The sequence below is a fragment of the Lepidochelys kempii genome, chromosome 9, assembly GCF_965140265.1.
Source record: "Lepidochelys kempii isolate rLepKem1 chromosome 9, rLepKem1.hap2, whole genome shotgun sequence".
NCBI classification, from domain to species: domain Eukaryota; kingdom Metazoa; phylum Chordata; order Testudines; family Cheloniidae; genus Lepidochelys; species Lepidochelys kempii.
In genome coordinates, this window is record NC_133264.1 from 87,804,516 (window position 1) to 87,823,940 (window position 19,425).

At 40.3% G+C, this 19,425-nt stretch overlaps 1 protein-coding gene across 8 annotated transcripts in view; it reads right to left on the reverse strand.

Moving 5' to 3' along the window:
- Positions 1–1,549: 1,549 nt before the first annotated feature.
- Positions 1,550–19,425, reverse strand: part of STAG2 (STAG2 cohesin complex component) — a 182,897-nt gene continuing 165,021 nt past the window's right edge. For all 8 annotated transcript variants that reach the window (XM_073361285.1, XM_073361289.1, XM_073361284.1 and 5 more), the window contains 3 exons: positions 12,554–12,680; positions 6,931–7,008; positions 1,550–3,429 (listed from right to left, as the gene is read on the reverse strand). In XM_073361285.1, the coding sequence (XP_073217386.1) occupies positions 3,406–3,429; positions 6,931–7,008; positions 12,554–12,680 (229 nt within the window). In that variant the 3' untranslated portion in view covers positions 1,550–3,405. The remainder of the gene's footprint in view (positions 3,430–6,930; positions 7,009–12,553; positions 12,681–19,425) is intronic.

A 19,425-nucleotide genomic window follows, 5' to 3' on the forward strand; every position in this document is an offset into this window, starting at 1 on the left:
CAGTATGTGTATATTTTCATCATGGGTAAAAGTTAATAATGGGGTGTTCTGAGGTTGTGTGTTAGGACCGATGCATTTTGTTACTGATCTGGAAAAGGGAGAAGAGCAGTGAAGTGGCAAAATCTGCAAAGGACATAAAGTTAGATAAATCATGACCAAAGACTACCACGAGAAACTTCAGAGGGACCTAGCAAGCTACATGAATAAGTAACATGATGGCAGATGGAGTAATGCATATTGATAGGAGTAATTTGAATTTATACACTTTACCAGGTCCTAGATTAACTCAAAACTCAAGGGGGTGAAAAACGACACTGGCAATCACTGTTGGCAGCTCTATGAAAACTTGTGCTCTATTATTAGAGAATTGAAAAGGACTTCCATAAGTAAAGGGACTGAAAAGAATGGGACTGTTCAGTTTTGAGGAGACATGATAAAGGTATACAAAATAATGAATGGTATAAATACGATAAAGAGTGTGCTATTTACCCCCTTCCATAGTACAAGAAGTCGACAGTGAATGAAAATACCTTCTACAAAATGCACAGATGTCACAAGGTATCATTTAGGCCAAATGTTTAACAGGATTTAGAAAAGGTCAGAACATTTATAAGGATAATGGGAACATCCAGAGTTATATACTTCTAATTCTTACTAATGTATCAACAACATTTTAAACAACCATTTATTTGCAACGACAGGAAAAGTAGAGAAGGAGGGAGGCCTTGCCAAACCAGACCTTTTAAAAGAGACAGCAAAAACTTTGTGTACGTTTGTTTTCTGACATTCATTTTTAGTACATTTTAACTTTCCTTGCTGTTTCTTTCTCTTAACAATTAAGCTTGAATTGTTTACTTATCGTACCAGGAGTCAGGATGTTGTGTGCAACAAATGGAGAGTGCTGAGCACTGAGCTATTGATCACAGTAAAAAAAAAATCACCACCTTTAATGACATGCCAACTCACGGAACCAAATTACTGCTCAATTTGATCATTTTCACCCACGTCCAGTATCTGAATTAAAAACAGCAGTGACAAATGTCAGACAAGGTCAGTTAGTAGAGGAAAAGACTCTGACATACCATTAAGAACAGAAATGCTACAGAGTAGCTACTGTCACACTTGATTGTTTTTGTTAAAACCAATTAGCCATTGATTTTCTGGCATACAAGAGTATTGTACAAATCTTAAATTTTATTTTCAGTTACTACCCTCTTTAACAGATTACTTTGTATTTACACTGCTAAAGATTTGTATAACAAGTTTATCCCAAATTAAATAATATTTAAAACAATCATGATTGCATAACTTTTCTACTTTAAATTATTAACCCAATTAGTGCTTTATTCACATTTTAAAAACTTGTACAATTTATTACAAATATAAAACAGTGCAGTTTTCCATACATTATCTCAACTCTGAGACAAACACTTAAAAGACATGGAAAAAGATTTAATTTCTATAAACATAACATTTGCATCACTCACATCCTTTTATTTTCAACGTCCTTCCCTACCCCCGATTTAAAAAGATCAAACATACAACATACTGTAGGTTTATTTTTATTCAAAAAGTTACTGTCTCAAGACATAAATACAAATCAGAAAACAGTACAATTAGGACAATAGAATGTGGAGGACAACAGGTTAAGGTAAATATATAAAACATTTTAGCTGGTTGAAAACATAAAGCTGTAAGAACTGCTTTCACAAAGAAACACTCGTTCAAGAGTAAGAAAAAATCAATTTAAGTTTAAAATCATATATACAGTCCTCTCAGCAGTTCTATTAAATGCAGTGGTGTGAAAAACAATATAGGCAGTACTTTTAGAAATGAGAATATTTATTTATGTAAAATGAGTTAGGCAGATCTGGTTTTGAGTATACTGTTATCCCATGACTTAGTAAAATAATTACATTTTATCATGATCCTTTAGATAATCTATGGTTTTTGGCTACCACAGCCCAATGTTTAATTTCTGAATCTAAAAACAGGAAGCCTTTTCATATTCACCCATTTGGGGAAATTCTTGTATTGCAAGCGTATTAAGGCATGGAATGATTAAAATAATATACCTCAAGAACTGAGAGACAACTGACAAAAAATATACATATGTAATATAAGTTAATATTTCCTTTAAAATGATGTCTAGCTGCCTAAGCCTTGCAAAATAAGTTGATGTCAAAATGGCACAGATCCACTTTCTGTTTTAAACTGATTTAATTTATTTGTGAAAGGACAAAAAATGAAGTTTAAAGCTTAGCTTTCAAAGAATATTATGGGGTGGTTTATGAATTTCTATTATCCAATCTAATTTACATACAGAGGAAATGTACTGTAACCTGTTAGAAGTATCTTTAACCTGAAGACTGCTTGCAAAGACAGATAGATAAAACAATATAAAATACAAATTTAAAAATCATTTTTAAAGCATGAATTCTCATGCTTTTCTATTTTTAAACATTGTTAAACTTTCAATATATTTCTGAAACCTCATAATTTTAAGTTGGAATTTAAAAGTAAGAAAAAACTAAACAAACTGCGCAATTATAAAATCAGCACCAATTTATATATATATATAATTTTATTTAAAATTTAGATCCCTATTCCCACACTCTAATAAGCTGTATAATTTTTGTTTAGAATTTTTCTGCAAACATACTACAATAAGCTTCTTTTATTTGGAGACAAAATACAGTGGCACTACTGGAAGGAATTTCACAACATTACATTTTTCTTAAAGGACAAGCAAACTTTCAGGGTTGATAATGGGGCAAACATGACTGTGTTATGTTACTTTCTGGCAGTTCTGAGAAGGACAGAATGAAACTTTTGGATTTGAAAAATATTTTAGATGAAAAAATTGATAACATTCTGCATTTAAGTTTACTTTTCTCCATGATTATCTTAATTAAAAAGCTTCTCTTGATGCAGTTTAAGCATTTAATTTAAAATGCCAAAATTCTGCTGGTTTTACAATTCTAGAAAATCAATCCACCTGCCATTTCAGTTCATGTACGTAAACAAACCCAGCAGAGCTCATGATTTAGTACACCCAATAAATGTATAAAAAGAGGAGCTCAAAGCTGTACCAAGCACCTCTGAGAATGTTAGATTAAAACAAATGTGGAATACTTTTTATGATTCGGAAATAAACTAACACATAAAATATTGGTTTTTCAACAAAAACTGTAGCTTATCCTCAAACGGTTTACTTGTCCTTTACATTTCATTTTTCAGGCAAACAAAACTGCCCCTTCAATGCACTTGATCTTGAAAGCATGTCATTCTCCTTAGAGAAAAATCTGTTCAGAATTTCACTGTATCTACCACAATTTTGTATTTAAAAACTTCCTCTTCCATTTAGAAAATGACTTCATCACGGATTTATTTGCTGATCTGGTATTAAAACATTGACACCCCAAGAACCTAAAACAAAGAGAAAAATTGTACATATTAAAAGTGGCCTGCTAGTCAATTTATATTTTTCTACAAATTCTAACATAAATGTAAAGAGTAAGACACAGAATGTACTACTTAGATTACATCACACCAAGACACGTACAAATGCCTCCAATATATTTTAAATTTTCTATCCTCTCCTCAATCCAAAATTAGCAAAAACTAAGAGGAAATTACCAAGTCTGTAGTATGGAAACAAAGACATCTCATATGTATTTATTATAGGGTCCTCAAAAAAATTTAAATAGATGTCTATCATAAAAAACAGCACAGCTCTTCATCATATTTCTATGAATTTAGATAAGTTACCATTAGCTAGTTTTTCCACGAGTTAACTATCTGGAATTCTTTGAAGATGACAATTTCTCAGGCCCAAAATGGAAGTCGAGTACCTTGTTCTGCAGTCTTCAGAACTGTTAAAAAGCAGTTAGTCTTGGATGGAGTGGCCTATATGAATGTATGATCTGGTGCAGAGACTGTGTCTATAAAGAAGACATCTTGCCTCTCAGTTGCTGTCCAGGATACAGACATTAAACAGTGGGTACTGATGAAGGCAACATATTCAGAAAAATACAACTAGTAAGTAATCCAATAAAACCAAAGCCTCACTTAAGAGAGACCACATGATTAAGTGAAAGAAAGCTCGATCTGGATGAAGGATCTGCTCGGACTTATCTGACACCAAGGAGAGCAAGCTGCTTCCTGAACTATCAAAAGCAGGTTCCAGGACTGACAACCCCAAACCAAAAATATCCAGACGCGTTCGTTTTCCTCCTTTGCTCTGTATAGGATTTTGAGGATCAAAACATAGTGCAGTGCAGCTATATAAAACAAACTTCATTCCGTGTTGTAGCAAGAATTTATCTAATACTGATGTGCACCTGCTCCTCTCTCTGGCATCAAACCAACTCTTAATGTTGACCATGGCACTAATAATTAACATGCAACTGAAGTAAACTATGAAAGGCATACAAAAATACATTGTGATAAGAAACCAGAAGTCCTAGGTGCCAATGACTGTGTGTGTGCCATAAAACAAGTGAGATTGCAAGGAACTACCATGACTTCTTTATAAACTGAATTTTGGATCCAGATGGTGCATGTGTCAAGGCACACAGAACCATCATAACCTAACTGCTTTTTAATGTGTCCAGAGTCTATGCCAAAGGGCACAAACTCCAAGAGTGAGGGATCTGTACAAGCAATTCCATGAAGAAACCTATACAAACCCTACCCAGGAGGAATGTGTGTTTATAAAATTAGACAGCATAACTGGCTTAGTTTTTTTTAAATACTGAGTGATACAATTCCTGAATTATGTTTTTATATGGATTAATCATTGAAATATTTGAAATAAGTAGTTCAAGACAGATTTTTCATCTTTAAATTTAAGCAGATAAATGAATGTGCAAGACAAAATGAATTAGACTTGGAATATGCTCTGGATGCATGCACTTGCAGTACTGTAATTTATCATCTGCTGCCATCATGTGGTAATGCTGATAAACTGCTAGTAGAGATGCATCTTTAAATTTAAGCTCTATTTAAGGTGAAAATCCCAGGCAAAAGTATATGCTCTGTGTGAGTGTTTTAGTAGGAATGGGGTAAAAGGATGGGGCAGGTGGCAGCGAAGGAACAGAAGTGAGCCTATGGTAAAGATGTAAGCTATGATTTAAGGTTTGAGGTCAGAACCATCAGACTGGAAATGTATAATGGCCCTGGATTAAGAGGAACAAACCCTGTGTCAGATGAAATTGGTGACTGGTCTGAACACCATTAACATTTTAGTAAGATGAAAAAGATGTTTACAACAGTTCCACTACCTACAATTAATGGAAACGCATTATATTTTACATTTGAAATAAAGCTTAGTAGGTGGTTGGTGTTCCCCACAGGTGTTATCTGAGGAGAGCACAAAAATCCTATTAAAAAAGCCTACCTAGTACAAATCCTTGTATGACTTCCTGCTATCAGAAGATGCCTGCTAATATGGTATGTATGTGAGCCAGATAAATGGATGGCTTTGGGGCAGGGGGCTTGGGAAGGTGGGGGTTTAAAACTTAATGGAACTTATATAAAACTTAAAAAAAAATAATGGAATTTATATTATGTGTCCTTCCAGGAAATAAACCCCACCCCTTTATAATTTTGACTATATGTATGTCAAATGATTTTTTCCTAATTTTGTTTTTCTTCCTCATGCCCTCACAAAGGTTTCTTGGACCCACAGAACATCTCCTGTTTCCCCCCTTTCCTACCAGAGCCTGGCTGTTTGGGTGCTGCAGCTTGTTATTCTCAATGTCATTTTGTAATACTAAGAGAATGCTGAAAATGGCTAAAAATGACAGCTGGTTCTGAGAGAGAAGGGAAAAGGATGTTTACAGCTGTTTGCTTTCAGAATTTTTCTCCCCATTTCTGCTGCCTTCCATCCAGACAGCAGCAGGACTTCAAAGGAAAAACTGCCATTTCCCCTTCCCAGCCACTGCGCTCAGCAGCATTAGAAAAGTAACCAGGCTACTTTTAACTGGACGTTCCTGATGAAAAAAGCTGGATTAAAGGTTCCTGGTTCAGCCTGTTGACCTATGATGACAAGTTTGTATGGAGGCCGGAGACAGCAGAGAAAGTGGGTGAGGGAAGGGAAAAATAGTTGTTCAAGTGGGAATCAAAGGCTTTAGTGGCCTGTGCAGCTAACGCTTTCAGTAAGAAAAAGCCTCTGTCCACTACAGATAATAGGGGAAACGTATTTAAACATGTTTCAGAGTAGCAGCCATGTTAGTCTATATCCGCAAAGAGAAAAGGAGGACTTGTGGCACCTTAAAGGTTCTAAGAGGTTCTTAGAACCTCTAAGGTGCCACAAGTCCTCCTTTTCTCTTTGCATATTTAAACATTTCTCCCATATTTAAATTCTGTAACCTATGTAGCACAAACGATGTAAGGGATACATATTTTGATTGGTGAGGAGACCCCTAGCCAACCACTGCTGAGAACTGGCTGTGAAATTACCTGAATGACTCATTCAGCCAGAACAGGGATCTTTGCCTTAGAGTCCAGTCACATAGTAGATAATATATACTTTCCACATTAGTAAGTGGCCTCTTTTCATTTTGGTTTTGACCTAACCATAGGGAATTACACTCGGAACATGGAAAATCAGAAACTTGGAAATACCTTAGTATCAACAGTGTGTGGTATTTGTTATCCTTACTTAGAAATTCAAAAATATTGTTTACATTAATTACTTTTCCTGTGATGAAAAAAGCCACTACCAATATCATAGGAAATATCTTATATTACATAGTTTCATCAGCTATATACCGATTGTCAAAATAATCACAAAGTAGTCCTTAGTATTTGATTAAGTTGCCACAATCTTGGGTATTCCTTTCCAACTACACATCCAGTTTTATTATATATTTAATCTTACAATTAGAATTCTTTTTAGTTCCCCCCTCTTTTGACTAAACCTACTGATTCGTCCATGATTGAAGCAGGGTCAAAGAAATCTGGTTTTAGCTCCGTTCTCTCTCTCCTGTTCTTTGATGGTGGCTAAAAAAAAAGCAAGCAAACAAACTGTCACCAAAAATGTTAATAGTAAGTTATATTAAAGGTACAGGGAAAAAAAAGAACCACTTATTTTGAGCACAGATGATATTCATACTTTAAAAGGGTAAAAATGTATTCTTAGATAAAAACTAATTTTTATTCCTGCATAACTTTTTTACTTTTTGTATGACTGTTTGAACAAGTAGTATATTAAGTGCCAAGTATTATTTTAAAACATATGCAAACTCAACAAAATAAACTTCAAGAAATAAAAGGTTACTTTAACTGGAATTCTTGGAGATGCATGGTCCCTATGGGTCATCACAGTGGGGTGCGCATGCACTCTGTGTGCCCAGGATTGGAAAGTCTTCAACAGCAACATCTGTTGGTTCGCATCTGCACTTCCTCATGTTCACAACCCAGGACATAAAGGGTGGCACGGACCAACCACTTCATTAGTTCTGGCCTATCATGAATCACAAGATGACCCTAGCAGAGGAGAAGTAGGGTGGGTTGTGACTAACCACAAGGACCACACATCTCAGACAACTCCAGCTACTGTTAAGTAACTTTCTCTTCTTCTTCACCTGCTGGTCCCTATGGATATTCACTGCAGGTGACCCCCAAGCAGCGCTCGTTGAGGAGGAAGGTATGAGGAAGTATACTGTACAAAAGGAGGTGTCTCCAGCCGAAACTTGAACAATAGTATACCTGGTGAAGGTGTGTATGAAACCACACGTAGCTGCTCTATATATTTCCAAGGAGAATATTCCCTGTAAGAAGGCTACCAATGCTGATTGCGCTCTCATAAAAAGGGCCCCAACAGTTTGAGGAGATGGGATTTTCATAAGATCATAGCAACGGGCATGCTATGGAAATCCATAGGAAATCCACGGAACCTTTGGGAGCCCCTTTACTCTTTCAGCAACAGTAGTGAACAACCTTGTAGACTTCTGAAAGGGTGCCAGTTCTGTGCAAGTAGAAGACTAGAGCCCTGCACACATCTGGGGAAGGGAGTCTTGTCTTCTCCAAACTGTTGTGAGATGTAGGGTAGAATACCAGAAGGTGAAAATTCTGGTTAAGGGGAAACTCAGAATGCACTTTAGATATGAACTTTGTAGTTGCAAAGAAACCCTGCCCTTGTGAAAAACCGTGTAAGGTGGTTCTGCCAAAAGGGCCCCAAGCTCCCCAACCCTTATACCAGAAATAACTGCCATCAAGAAGGAGTACAGGAGGAAACAGGAGGCTATGGGTTCCACAAGTGGTCTCAGAAGAGCAGAAAGGACCAGGTTCAGATCCCAGGTAGGATCCAGTTTTAAAACTGTAGGGAATGTCCCTACGATGCCCTTCAGACCCTTTGCAGTAGTGGGATGGGTAAAGACCAAGCAGTCCTCTAGGGGAGGGAAAACACTGATAGCTGCCAAATGTACCTATATGGAGTCAAGAGACAAGACTTCTGCAGTGAAAAAAGATATTCCAGTCTGAGGAGGATTCCCGATGCCTCCAGAAGTAAGTGGTGCCGCTGGCGTCAAAGGGAGAATTGGTGCCATTTAGCGGAACAGTGTTTCCCCACAAAGGGTCTCCTCAAGCATGCCCTCTGTTTTCACTGTCCATCCAAAAACATACCAGATGCAGGGAAGCTGAGTTGGGGTGATTCATCCTGGTCCTGTTCTGGGACAGCAGGTTCAGGAATGGTTGTAGGTGGATGCACATATGGGGAAGAGAGCTGTAGGATGGTGGTGAAGCAGAAATGCTTTGGCTACCAAAAAATTATCACAATCACTGTTGCCCAGTTGAGCTCAATGTTCCTGAGTATAAGAGGCAATAGGGGAATGGGAGTGAAGGCATACATCAGTGGATCTGACCATTCCACTAGGAAGATGGCCCATCTGGAGTTGAGGTCTTGGGTAGTGTGGGAGCAGTATGCTGGGTGCTCCTTGTTCTGTTAGTTGCAAAAAAGATCCCAAGATGAGAACCCCCCCACCCACCCCTTTCTCCTGCCCTACTACTGAAAGATGTGCTGCACTATAAATTGGTAGAGTTCCCATTCATGATCTGTGTGGAAATGCCTGCTGAGGCTGTCTGACAGGAAATTCATTACCCCTGGAACATGTGCTGCCAGGAGTGTGATCTGATGCCTGATGCACCAATTCCAGGGCTAGACTGCTTCTCTGCAGAGTTGGGTAGGTCTCGCTCCTCCCTGCTTCTTCATATAGTAGATGGGGATGCTATTGTCTGTTCTTGACCTGCATGCATGAGATCCAAAAACCGGCTAGAAATGTCTTGCATGCTTTGTGAACCGCCCAAAGCGCGAATAGGTTGATTAGTAGTCTGGATTGGTATGGGTACCAGGAAACTTGGGCTATCTCATTGTCGAGATTCACTCCCTATCCCAGTAGGGAAGCATCCATGATGAGTGTCTTTGTAGATCATGTGGGAACAAAAGCCACACACACACACACACTCACTCACTGTTTTCCCATCAAGCGAGCAATGTCAACATGCCCTGTGGAAAATAAACTTTCTTGTCCAAAGGATCACTGTTCTGGGCATAGACAGTCTGTAGCCAGATTTGAAGGTATCATAAGTACAGCCATTTGCATGGGGTGACACAGGCGCACGCTGCCTTGTGGCCTAACAGGACTAAGCAGGATCAGACTGTAATCTGAGGGCCGAGATGAGGCAGCCAATGAGATTCCTCCTGGCACGGAATCAGTCCTGAAATAAATAGGAGCTGCCCAATGAACTGTATGGTTTATGTGGATATTAAATTTATTTGAAAATAAAAAAAACAGGAGTACTTGTGGCACATTACAGACTAAGAAATTTATCTGAGCATAAGCTTTCGTGGGCTACAGCCCACTTCATTGGATGCATGCAGTGGAAAATACAGTAGGAAGATTTTATATACACAGAGAACATGAAACAATGGGTGTTACCATACACACCATAATGAGAGTGATCAGTTAAGGCAAGCTATTACCAGCAGGAGAGAGAACAAAAAACAAAAAAAACCTTTTGTAGTGATAATCAAGATGGGCCATTTCCAGCAGTTGAAGAGGAACCGTAGGGGGGAAAAATAAACAAGGGGAAATAGTTTTACTTTGTGTAATGACCCATCCACTCCCAGTCTATATTCAAGCCTTAATTTAATGGTGTCCAGTTTGCAAATTAATTCCAATTCAGCAGTCTCTCGCTGGAGTCTGTTTTTGAAGTTTTTTTGTTGTGATAGTGCGACTTTTAGGTCTGTAATCGAGTGACCAGAGAGATTCAAGTTTTCTCTGACTGGTTTTTGAAAGTTATAATTCTTGACATCTGATTTGTGTCCATTATTATTTTACATAGAGACTGTCCGGTTTGGCCAACGTACATGGCAGAGGGACATGTAATGCACAGTCTCTACGTAAAAGAATAAATGGACACAAATCTGATGTCAAGAATTATAGTATCTGATGAAGTGGGCTGTAGCCCACGAAAGCTTATGCTCAAATAAATTGGTTAGTCTCTAAGGTGCCACAAGTACTCCTGTTCTTCCTGCGGATACAGATTAACATGGCTGCTACTCTGAAACCTGTCATTAAATTTACTTGGTGTCTCAAGGAACGATTTCAAGTGCAGCAGTGGTTGCTGCGTACTTCCTAGCATGGCTCACTATGAACAGCCAATCATTCAGAAAGGAAAATATTGGTCTGCCTTGCCTGCGAAGGTAAGTGGCCACCACTGCAAGCATTTTGTAAAGACCCTTGGGGCTACTAAGAGGCCAACAGGGAGCACTGTGTATTGAAAATGTTGTTAAATGTGACTAAAGAGATTGTTACCCTCAAAGGGAAGGTCCTCAATGGTAGTTTGGACTGCTCTGGGAACCCTGAAGCCATAAACCCCTCTCATGACTACCGAAATAGCAAAGGAATGTGATGCTGTGTCCAGTGTATCAAGGGATTCCATCATCCAGGATGGCCTGGAAGTGAGGCCTATATTCCAGAGGCAGTTTGTTCACAAAGTCAAATAGCTTGTTTAATTCAAGTTGTCATATCTGGCCATCAACATATGGTAATTTGCTATCTGGAATGCTAAACTGTTCAATGAGAAAAATCTTACTCTGAAAAGGTCGAGCTGCTTTGCATCTTTGTCCAGGGGAGTGGACTTGGGCTAGTGTAGCTGGCTTTGGTCTGTGACAGCCTGGACCACCAAGGAGTTTGGATTCAGCTGAGAACAAGTATTCTGCTGCCTTGGGGGAAACAAACTATTGTTTCTCAGTCCTCTTTGGGGTTGGGTCACATGTGGCAGGGGTGTTCCAAACCACTCTGGAGAGAGTCACAGCCTGGAGTATGTCTAGGAACTCCTGGGTCAGATCTTGGACCTCCTCTAGCAGAACCTGACAAGTGTCTGATTCTCCTGAGACGGTCCTGGTACTGCTTAAAGTTGTCCATTAGTGATAGAGATGCTGGCGATACTGCCTCATCTGGAGAGGACAAAGAAAGCACTGCTGGTGGATCTGATGTTAGTAGCTATTCCTCCTTCATAGACTGTTCCAGTGGAGCCTCTAGTTCAGGTGGATGGTGCAGGTGGAAGAGTCAAGGAAGACCTCTTTTTAGAGGATTTAAGAAATATGTCCCTCTTCTTGCAGGGATTTTGCCCTTATCTTCCTCATGCTTCTGCTGCATGGAGTCCTTATGCTTGCTGAAGGACTCCAATCCATTCAGAGCAGGTGCAGAGGGTATGGAGGGCTGCCCAGAGGCTCCAGATGGGTTGATGTGGGGAGGAAGGGCTCAGGCAGGGCCTCATGGAGATCTCTATAAGGTACCCCAGGAGCCTGAACTCATGAGATTGTCTGGTACACGGAAGAAAAACACAGAAGATGCCACATTTCGAAGGAATGTTTGCTTCTCTGAGACAATACTGATGTTCTTGTGCAGATTACTCATTACATTCCACTCAAGGCTTGAAGCCTGGAACTTTGGACATAATAGGTGCCTGAAACAGTGAAGGAACTGCGGGGGGTTGGAGGGGTGAAAGGGACCCACATTATCTCCAACTCAATATCCAAAAGTTTAACCACTATTTATATTTACAAGTATGATGAAGGAGAACACTAAAGAGGAGAAACAGACCCTGGAAATTCTGTCCCACACTGTAAGTGGTGGAAAAGGAACTGGAGAGGCAATCAGTCTATTCCACCCTTAAGGCCCTCAGTTGAGAGCATGAGAAGGTGTAGGGGCAGACCAACAGACACGGTCATTGAAGAGTTTCTGGTCCTGGCCACTAGGAATGTCTGTGCACTCCATACTGAATACCCACAGGAACCGCAACGTGAAGAGGAACTTTGAATAATAAAAAAGAAACTGTGCTGCTAATATCTTTACATTAAAAAAAACAAATAAACCAACTGCCAAAACTGTTAAAACGACCTTCAGGTTTTTTTTAAAAAACATGATCACTAATTGCTCTGTGATGCAAAGAAAATAAGTTTATTTAAGAAGAATCACTGGCTTTAACTAATGTTGAAATAGCAGGCTTAAATTAAAATAAAAAATCAAAATTTTCTTACCAAGTCTATGTCCATGGTGTCAAAATCCATGCCTTCATTTAGGTCTTCGATTCGCCCTTCTGATGACATCATCACATCTTCAACAATCGGCTCCTCATCATCTTCCATTAGGCTTGTACCACGCCGACTGAAGAAAAAGATTTATTTAGTACTAAAACTGAGCTACTAAAAATAAAAAATAAGAACATATTAGAAAATCCTGGAGTCTACTACAGAACTGAATATGAATTACAATTGTAATGAAGAGTGATGGAACTAAAGAAAGGAAGTGAGAGTTTGGTTATCTGTCACTGAATCTGAACAACATAAAACAGGCCCAGCCCATGTAAAAAGCTCTCTTTTGTATTTCATATGAAGAGAGGAGACTGGGAACAACAACAAGATTTGCTGTACACAATCATGTTCCTCAGCACTATTGGTGTGTGGACATAACAAATCTCAGAAAATATCAGACTCATGGTCAATTTATGACCCAAAAGAATGATAGTTGTTACTCTTTTCACAGTCTGAGGTGCTTTAATTGACCGGATTGTTTCATTTGGATCTGAGATCTTAATGAATTCCAACTTTTGTTTACTTTAGCGCATAAAGGAACAGAACCACCTTCTCCAAGGGCAAGTCTGCTTGAGATAGTCTGAGGATTTTCTCCCTCAGGAAGGATCAGAGACTAGATACTCAGTTCTTTTGAGCTCTCAAGCTGAAAGTGGTTGAAAAAGAGCCACTCTGTGAAGAATCTGTATGCAGGCCCACCTTGGACATCTTTCCATTACACAAAGGGCACCATTTACAGCCAGTTACCTTATCAACCATCCTTTTGGTACTAAATGGCAATGCTAACAGCAATACCCATCATACTGAGAGACTGAAATAAAGTTTAATTAAAAAAAAAGAAAATCATGGAAAAGCACATCTAGAAACACTAAGATCACAAGAGTGAAGAACAGCTTACAGAAAGTAGCTGGAGGAAGAGAAGGGTACTCACCCTGTGCAATAACTGAGGTTCTTCGAGATACTGCTGTAGATGCAGCAGCGCCCCCTGGGATTGGAGATCTTCATCAGCAGTGCCCATTGGACTGCACATGTGCATCTCCCCGTCTTTCCCCATGAGTGGCATGTATATATAGCGCCGGGTAGTCCAACCCCGCACCAGTTCTTTCTCTACCAGAGAGCTTATCTTTCAGCTCTGAAGAAGAGGGGAGGAGGGCGAGTAGTGGAGCACCCAGATGGACACATATCTCAAAGAACCTCAGTTACTGCACAGGGTGAGTAACCTTCATTTCATAGAATCATAGAATATCAGGTTTGGAAGGGACCTCAGGAGGCCACCTAGTCCAACCCCCTGCTCAAAGCAGGACCAATCCCCAATTAAATCATCCCAGCCAGGGCTTTGTCAAGCCTGACCTTAAAAACTTCTAAGGAAGGAATTCTACCACCTCCCTAGGTAACGCATTCCAGTGTTTCACCACCCTCCTAGTGAAAAAGTTTTTCCTAATATCCAACCTAAACCTCCCCCACCGCAACTTGAGACCATTACTCCTTGTCCTGTCCTCTTCTACCACTGAGAATAGTCTAGAACCATCCTCTCTGGAACCACCTCTCAGGTAGTTGAAAGCAGCTATCAAATCCCCCCTCATTCTTCTCTTCTGCAGACTAAACAATCCCAGTTCCCTCAGCCTCTCCTCATAAGTCATGTGTTCCAGACCCCTAATCATTTTTGTTGCCCTTCGCTGGACTCTCTCCAATTTTTCCACATCCTTCTTGTAGTGTGGGGCCCAAAACTGGACAAAGTACTCCAGATGAGGCCTCACCAATGTCGAATAGAGGGGAACGATCACGTCGCTCGATCTGCTCGCTATGCCCCTATTTATACATCCCAAAATGCCATTGGCCTTCTTGGCAACAAGGGCACACTGCTGACTCATATCCAGCTTCTCGTCCACTGTCACCCCTAGGTCCTTTTCCACAGAACTGCTGCCTAGCCATTCGGTCCCTAGTCTGTAGCTGTGCATTGGGTTCTTCCGTCCTAAGTGCAGGACCCTGCACTTATCCTTATTGAACCTCATCAGATTTCTTTTGGCCCAATCCTCCAATTTGTCTAGGTCCCTCTGTATCATATCCCTGCCCTCCAGCGTATCTACCACTCCTCCCAGTTTAGTATCATCCGCAAATTTGCTGAGAGTGCAATCCACACCATCCTCCAGATCATTTATGAAGATATTGAACAAAACCGGCCCCAGGACCAACCCCTGGGGTACTCCACTTGACACCGGCTGCCAACTAGACATGGAACCATTGATCACTACCCGTTGAGCCCGACAATCTACCCAATCTACCCAACTTTCATCTTCAAGTGATGTTCCTGTGGGTGCTCCATTGTAAGTGACTATAAAGGAGTACCCCTAGTTGGAAGGCTGGAGCTTCAGAGCAGCATTTACTGTAGATGATAGGACAGTGTGTCTGAGTAGCGCATCTGATACTGCGTCATGAGTAATTGCATAATGATGGCTAGAAGCGTCCATGGATGCCCACGTGGCCACTTTGCAAATGTCAGCAATTGGGACATTGTTGAGAACGGCAATCGAGGTGGGAAGAGAGCAGGTGAAATGTGCTCTAGTTTCAGGAAGCAGCTGTCAATTGTATAGTTGGTAGGACAGGTGTATATACTGTGAGATCCACTTGGAAAGGCGTTGCTTAGAAACAGTTGCACCTTCGATCTTTTGGTCGTTGATAAGAATAAGTGTGGTGACCATCTGAAAGGCTTAGTTCTGTCCAAATAAAGGGCTTGTCTGATCTCCAGGGTATGTAATGCCACTTCCTCCTGTTTGCTGTGTAGTTTTAGAAAGAAGCAGAAAAGGTGCATAGGTTGGTTTAGGTAGAAAAAGGATTGTATGTTGGGTAAAAATTTGGGATGTTGTCATAACGTAACTTTGTCTTTATGAAAAATCATGTGCAAGGGGTATGCCACAAGTGCTCCAATTTCACCGAGCTGACAGGCAGAGGTGATAGCGATAAGAAATACTGTTTTCGTGGATAAGTGAACATAAGAGCACATCACCACTGGTTTGAATGGTGGTCTATTAAGAGAACATAAGAAGAGCTGGAGTAGGATCACATATGTGAGGGTAAAAATTTTGGAGGCCTTTCAGGAATATTTTTATGAGTGGGTGAATGAACAAGGAGTGGCTGTCTACACTGGGAGGAAAGGCCATAATGGCAGCCAAGCATACACAAATGGAGCTGATTGATAACCCTGATCTTTTAAGGTGTAAAATGTAGTCCAAGATGAGTGATAATGGAGCACACACTGCCTTGACATAATTGGTGGCACACCAGGATTGGAATCTACGTCCATTTTTGGAGATAAGTGTGACTAGTTGTCTCACATCTGCCATTCAAGAGCCTTTGTTTAACTGCCTCTGAACAGGTCATCTCCGAATCCCGAAACCATGGAGGAGGAGCCATGCCTTCAGGTGGAGTAGCTGTGGATTGGGATGGAGGATTCAACCTGCATCCTGTAAGAGGAGTTGTGGAGTCTGTTGCAGAGTGATTGGAAGGCATAAAGTCATGCAAATAAGTCTACCAAATCTGTCATGGTCATGTTGGAGTTATAAGGATGACTTGAGCTCAGTCCTTTTGGAGTACTCTAAACCGAAGGAGAAAGGAAGGAAAGGCCTAGAGCAGCGGCACATCCCATGTAAGGAGGAATGAATCGCCCAGGAATCCATGGCTTAGGCCTGGTCTTGAGCAAAACTGAGAACACTGGGCATTCTCCGCTGTGGCAGAGATCTATGGTGGGAAATCCCTAGTGACTGAAGATGAAGGGCCCATGTATCCAGCTCCCACTCGTAGTCTTGGGAGACTCTCCTGCAAAGTGAATCCGCTGTGGTGCTCTGGTGTCCAGGGAGGTATGCAGCTGAGATGCTGATGTCATGCTGGATATGACCGTTCCATAATTTCAGTGTTTCAGAGCATAGGAAGTGGGACCTTGCTCTGCTTTGGATGATGCTTGTTGACAGAACGGGACCCCAACGCAAATGTTTTTGAGTTGTGTGCACCAAAGTAGTGAGTTCTTGACCTTGATAGGTATGGTTAGAAGCTTGTGAAGGCTGTGTCTGTGAGGTACATACACTGTACGTGGCCATGCCTGCAGACAGTGCATGTGTAACCTTGCATAGTTTACTATCAAAAGTGGCTGCTGCCATGTGGCTGAGTACCTGGAGACATGTCTTGGCTGAGATCTGAGGGCAAGTTCTCACTGTGGATGCGAGATCGACTACTGATGAAAATCTGTGAGGCAGGAGGAAGCATCTGGCTTTTATGGCGTCCAACTATGCCCCAATAAATTCCAGGTGTTGCACCGGTGTCACCGTAGATTTCTCCAGGCTTATGCAAAGGCCAAGGCTTGAGAAAAGGTCTATTGGTGTGAAAGGCATCAGGTTCAGATGAGGCCTTGAGGAGACAGGTGTCTAAGTATGGAAATATGATGATGTCCTGTTTGCACAGGTAGGCGGCCACTACCACCGCGACTTTGAAGAACACTAAGGGGGCTGTAGAAAGTCCCAAGGGCAGTACTTTGTATCAATAGAGATTGGTCCCCAGGACGAATCAGAGGAATGGTCTGTGAGCAGGGTGAATTGGGATGTGCATGCATCCGATTAAGTGAGCTGTAGCTCATGAAAGCTTATGCTCAAATAAATTTGTTAGTCTCTAAGGTGCCACGAGTCCTCCATTTCCTTTTGCGGATGCAGACTAACAAGGCTGCTACTCTGAAACCTGTCAAATATTTCACAGTTACAAACAACCTCCACTCCAGAGTTGTTTGTAACTCTGCAGCTCTATTGTATCTTGGAATAATTAACATAACTGTATTTGGCCAAGAGCCTCATAGTTGGCGATGCAGAATTGGAGCAGGGCAGATGAATAAGCCTTGCGGCCGAATAGGTACATTGTAAGGCTCTCAACAGATTAAAAAAATTAATCGTGATTAATCACATGATTAATACGCTGTTAAATAATTATAGAATGCTATTTATTAAAACAGTTTTGAATATTTTCTACATTTTCATGTATATTGATTTCAATTACAACACAGAATACAAAGTGTTCAGTGCCCACTATTTTTTATTTGCACTCTAAAAAACAAAAGTAATAGTATTTTTCAATTCACCTCATACAAGCACTGTAGTGCAATCTCTTTTATCATCGAAGTTGAACTTACAAATATAGAATTATGTACAAAAAAACACTGCATTCAAAAATAAAGCAATGTAAAACTTTAGAGCCTACAAGTCCACTCAGTGCTACTTCTTGTTCAGCCAATTGCTAAGACAAACAAGTTTCTTTACGTTTGCAGGAGATAATGCTGCCTGCTTCTTGTTTACGATATCACCTGAAAGTGAGAACAGGCGTTCGTGTGGCACTATTGTAGCTGGCATGGCAAAATATTTATGTACCAGATGCATTAAAGATTCATATGTCCCTTCATGCTTCAACCACCATTCCAAAGGACATGCGTCCATGCTGATAACGGGTTCTGCTTGATAACCATCCAAAGCAGTGCTGACTGATGCATGTTCATTTTCATCATCTGAGTCAAATGCCACCAGCAAAAAATTGATTTTCTTTTTTGGTGGTTCAAGTTCTGTAGTTTACGCATAGTGTTGCTCTTTTAAGACTCCTGAAAGCATCTCTCCACCTTGTCCCTCCGATTTTGGAAGGCACTTCAGATTTTTAAACCTCACATTGGTACCTTCTTGCATTTTGTCAAATTTGCAGTGAAAGTGTTCTTAAAAGAACATGCGCTGGGTCAACATCCAAGACTGCTATAACATGAAATATATCGTAGAATACAGGTAAAACAGAGCAGGAGACATACAATTCTCCTCCAAAGAGTTCAGCCACAAATTTAATTAACAGTTTTTTAACGAGCATCAGCAGCATGGAAGCATGTCCTCTGGAATGATGGCCAAAGCATGAAGGGGCATATGAATGTTTAGCATATCCGGCACGAAAAATACCTTGCAATGCCAGCTACAAAAGTGCCATGTGAACGCCTGTTCTCACTTTCGGGTGACACTGAAAATAAGAAGCGGGCAGCATTATCTCCCATAAATGTAAACAAACTTGTTTGCCGTAGGCTCAAAAGTTTTCCATTGTTTTGTTTGAGTGCAGTTACGTAACAAAAAAAAAAAAATCTACGTTTTTAAGTTGAACTTTCACCATAAAGAGTTTGCATTACAGTACTTGTATGAGGTGAATTGAAAAATACTATTTCTTTTGTTTGCCATTTTTATAGTGCAAATATTTGTAATAAAAAACAATATAAAAGGAGCAGTCTACTTTGTATACTCTGTTGTAATCAAAATCAATATATTTGAAAACTTAGAAAAAACATCCAAAATATTTAATAAATTTCAATTGATATTTTATTGTTGAACAGTGCGATTAAAACTGTGATTAATAACAATTTTTTGTTGAGTTAATCACATGAGTTAACTGTGATTAATCAACAGCCCTTAGTGCAGTTGCTTCCAATCCTAGTCATAAGGCGTGTCCCTTTTTGTGCACAGCATTGAAAACTAGGGTATTTAGAGTGGGGTGAGAAAAAAGAAATTCCATGTCCTTAGTGGGGGCGTAGTATTTCTTGTTTGCCCGCTTGTAGGTTGGTGGGATGAATGCTGGGGTCTGCCAGAGCACCTCGGCCAGGTTGAGAGGGCCTCATTGACAGGAAGGGCTATTCTGGACGATGAAGATACATGCAGGATGTCGAGCAGTTTGTGCTGCTGTTCTTTCACTTCCTCCAAAGGAACCTGGAGGGAGTCTGCTATCCTGCAAAACAGCTCCTGAAAGTGTTTAAAGTCATCTGCTGATGT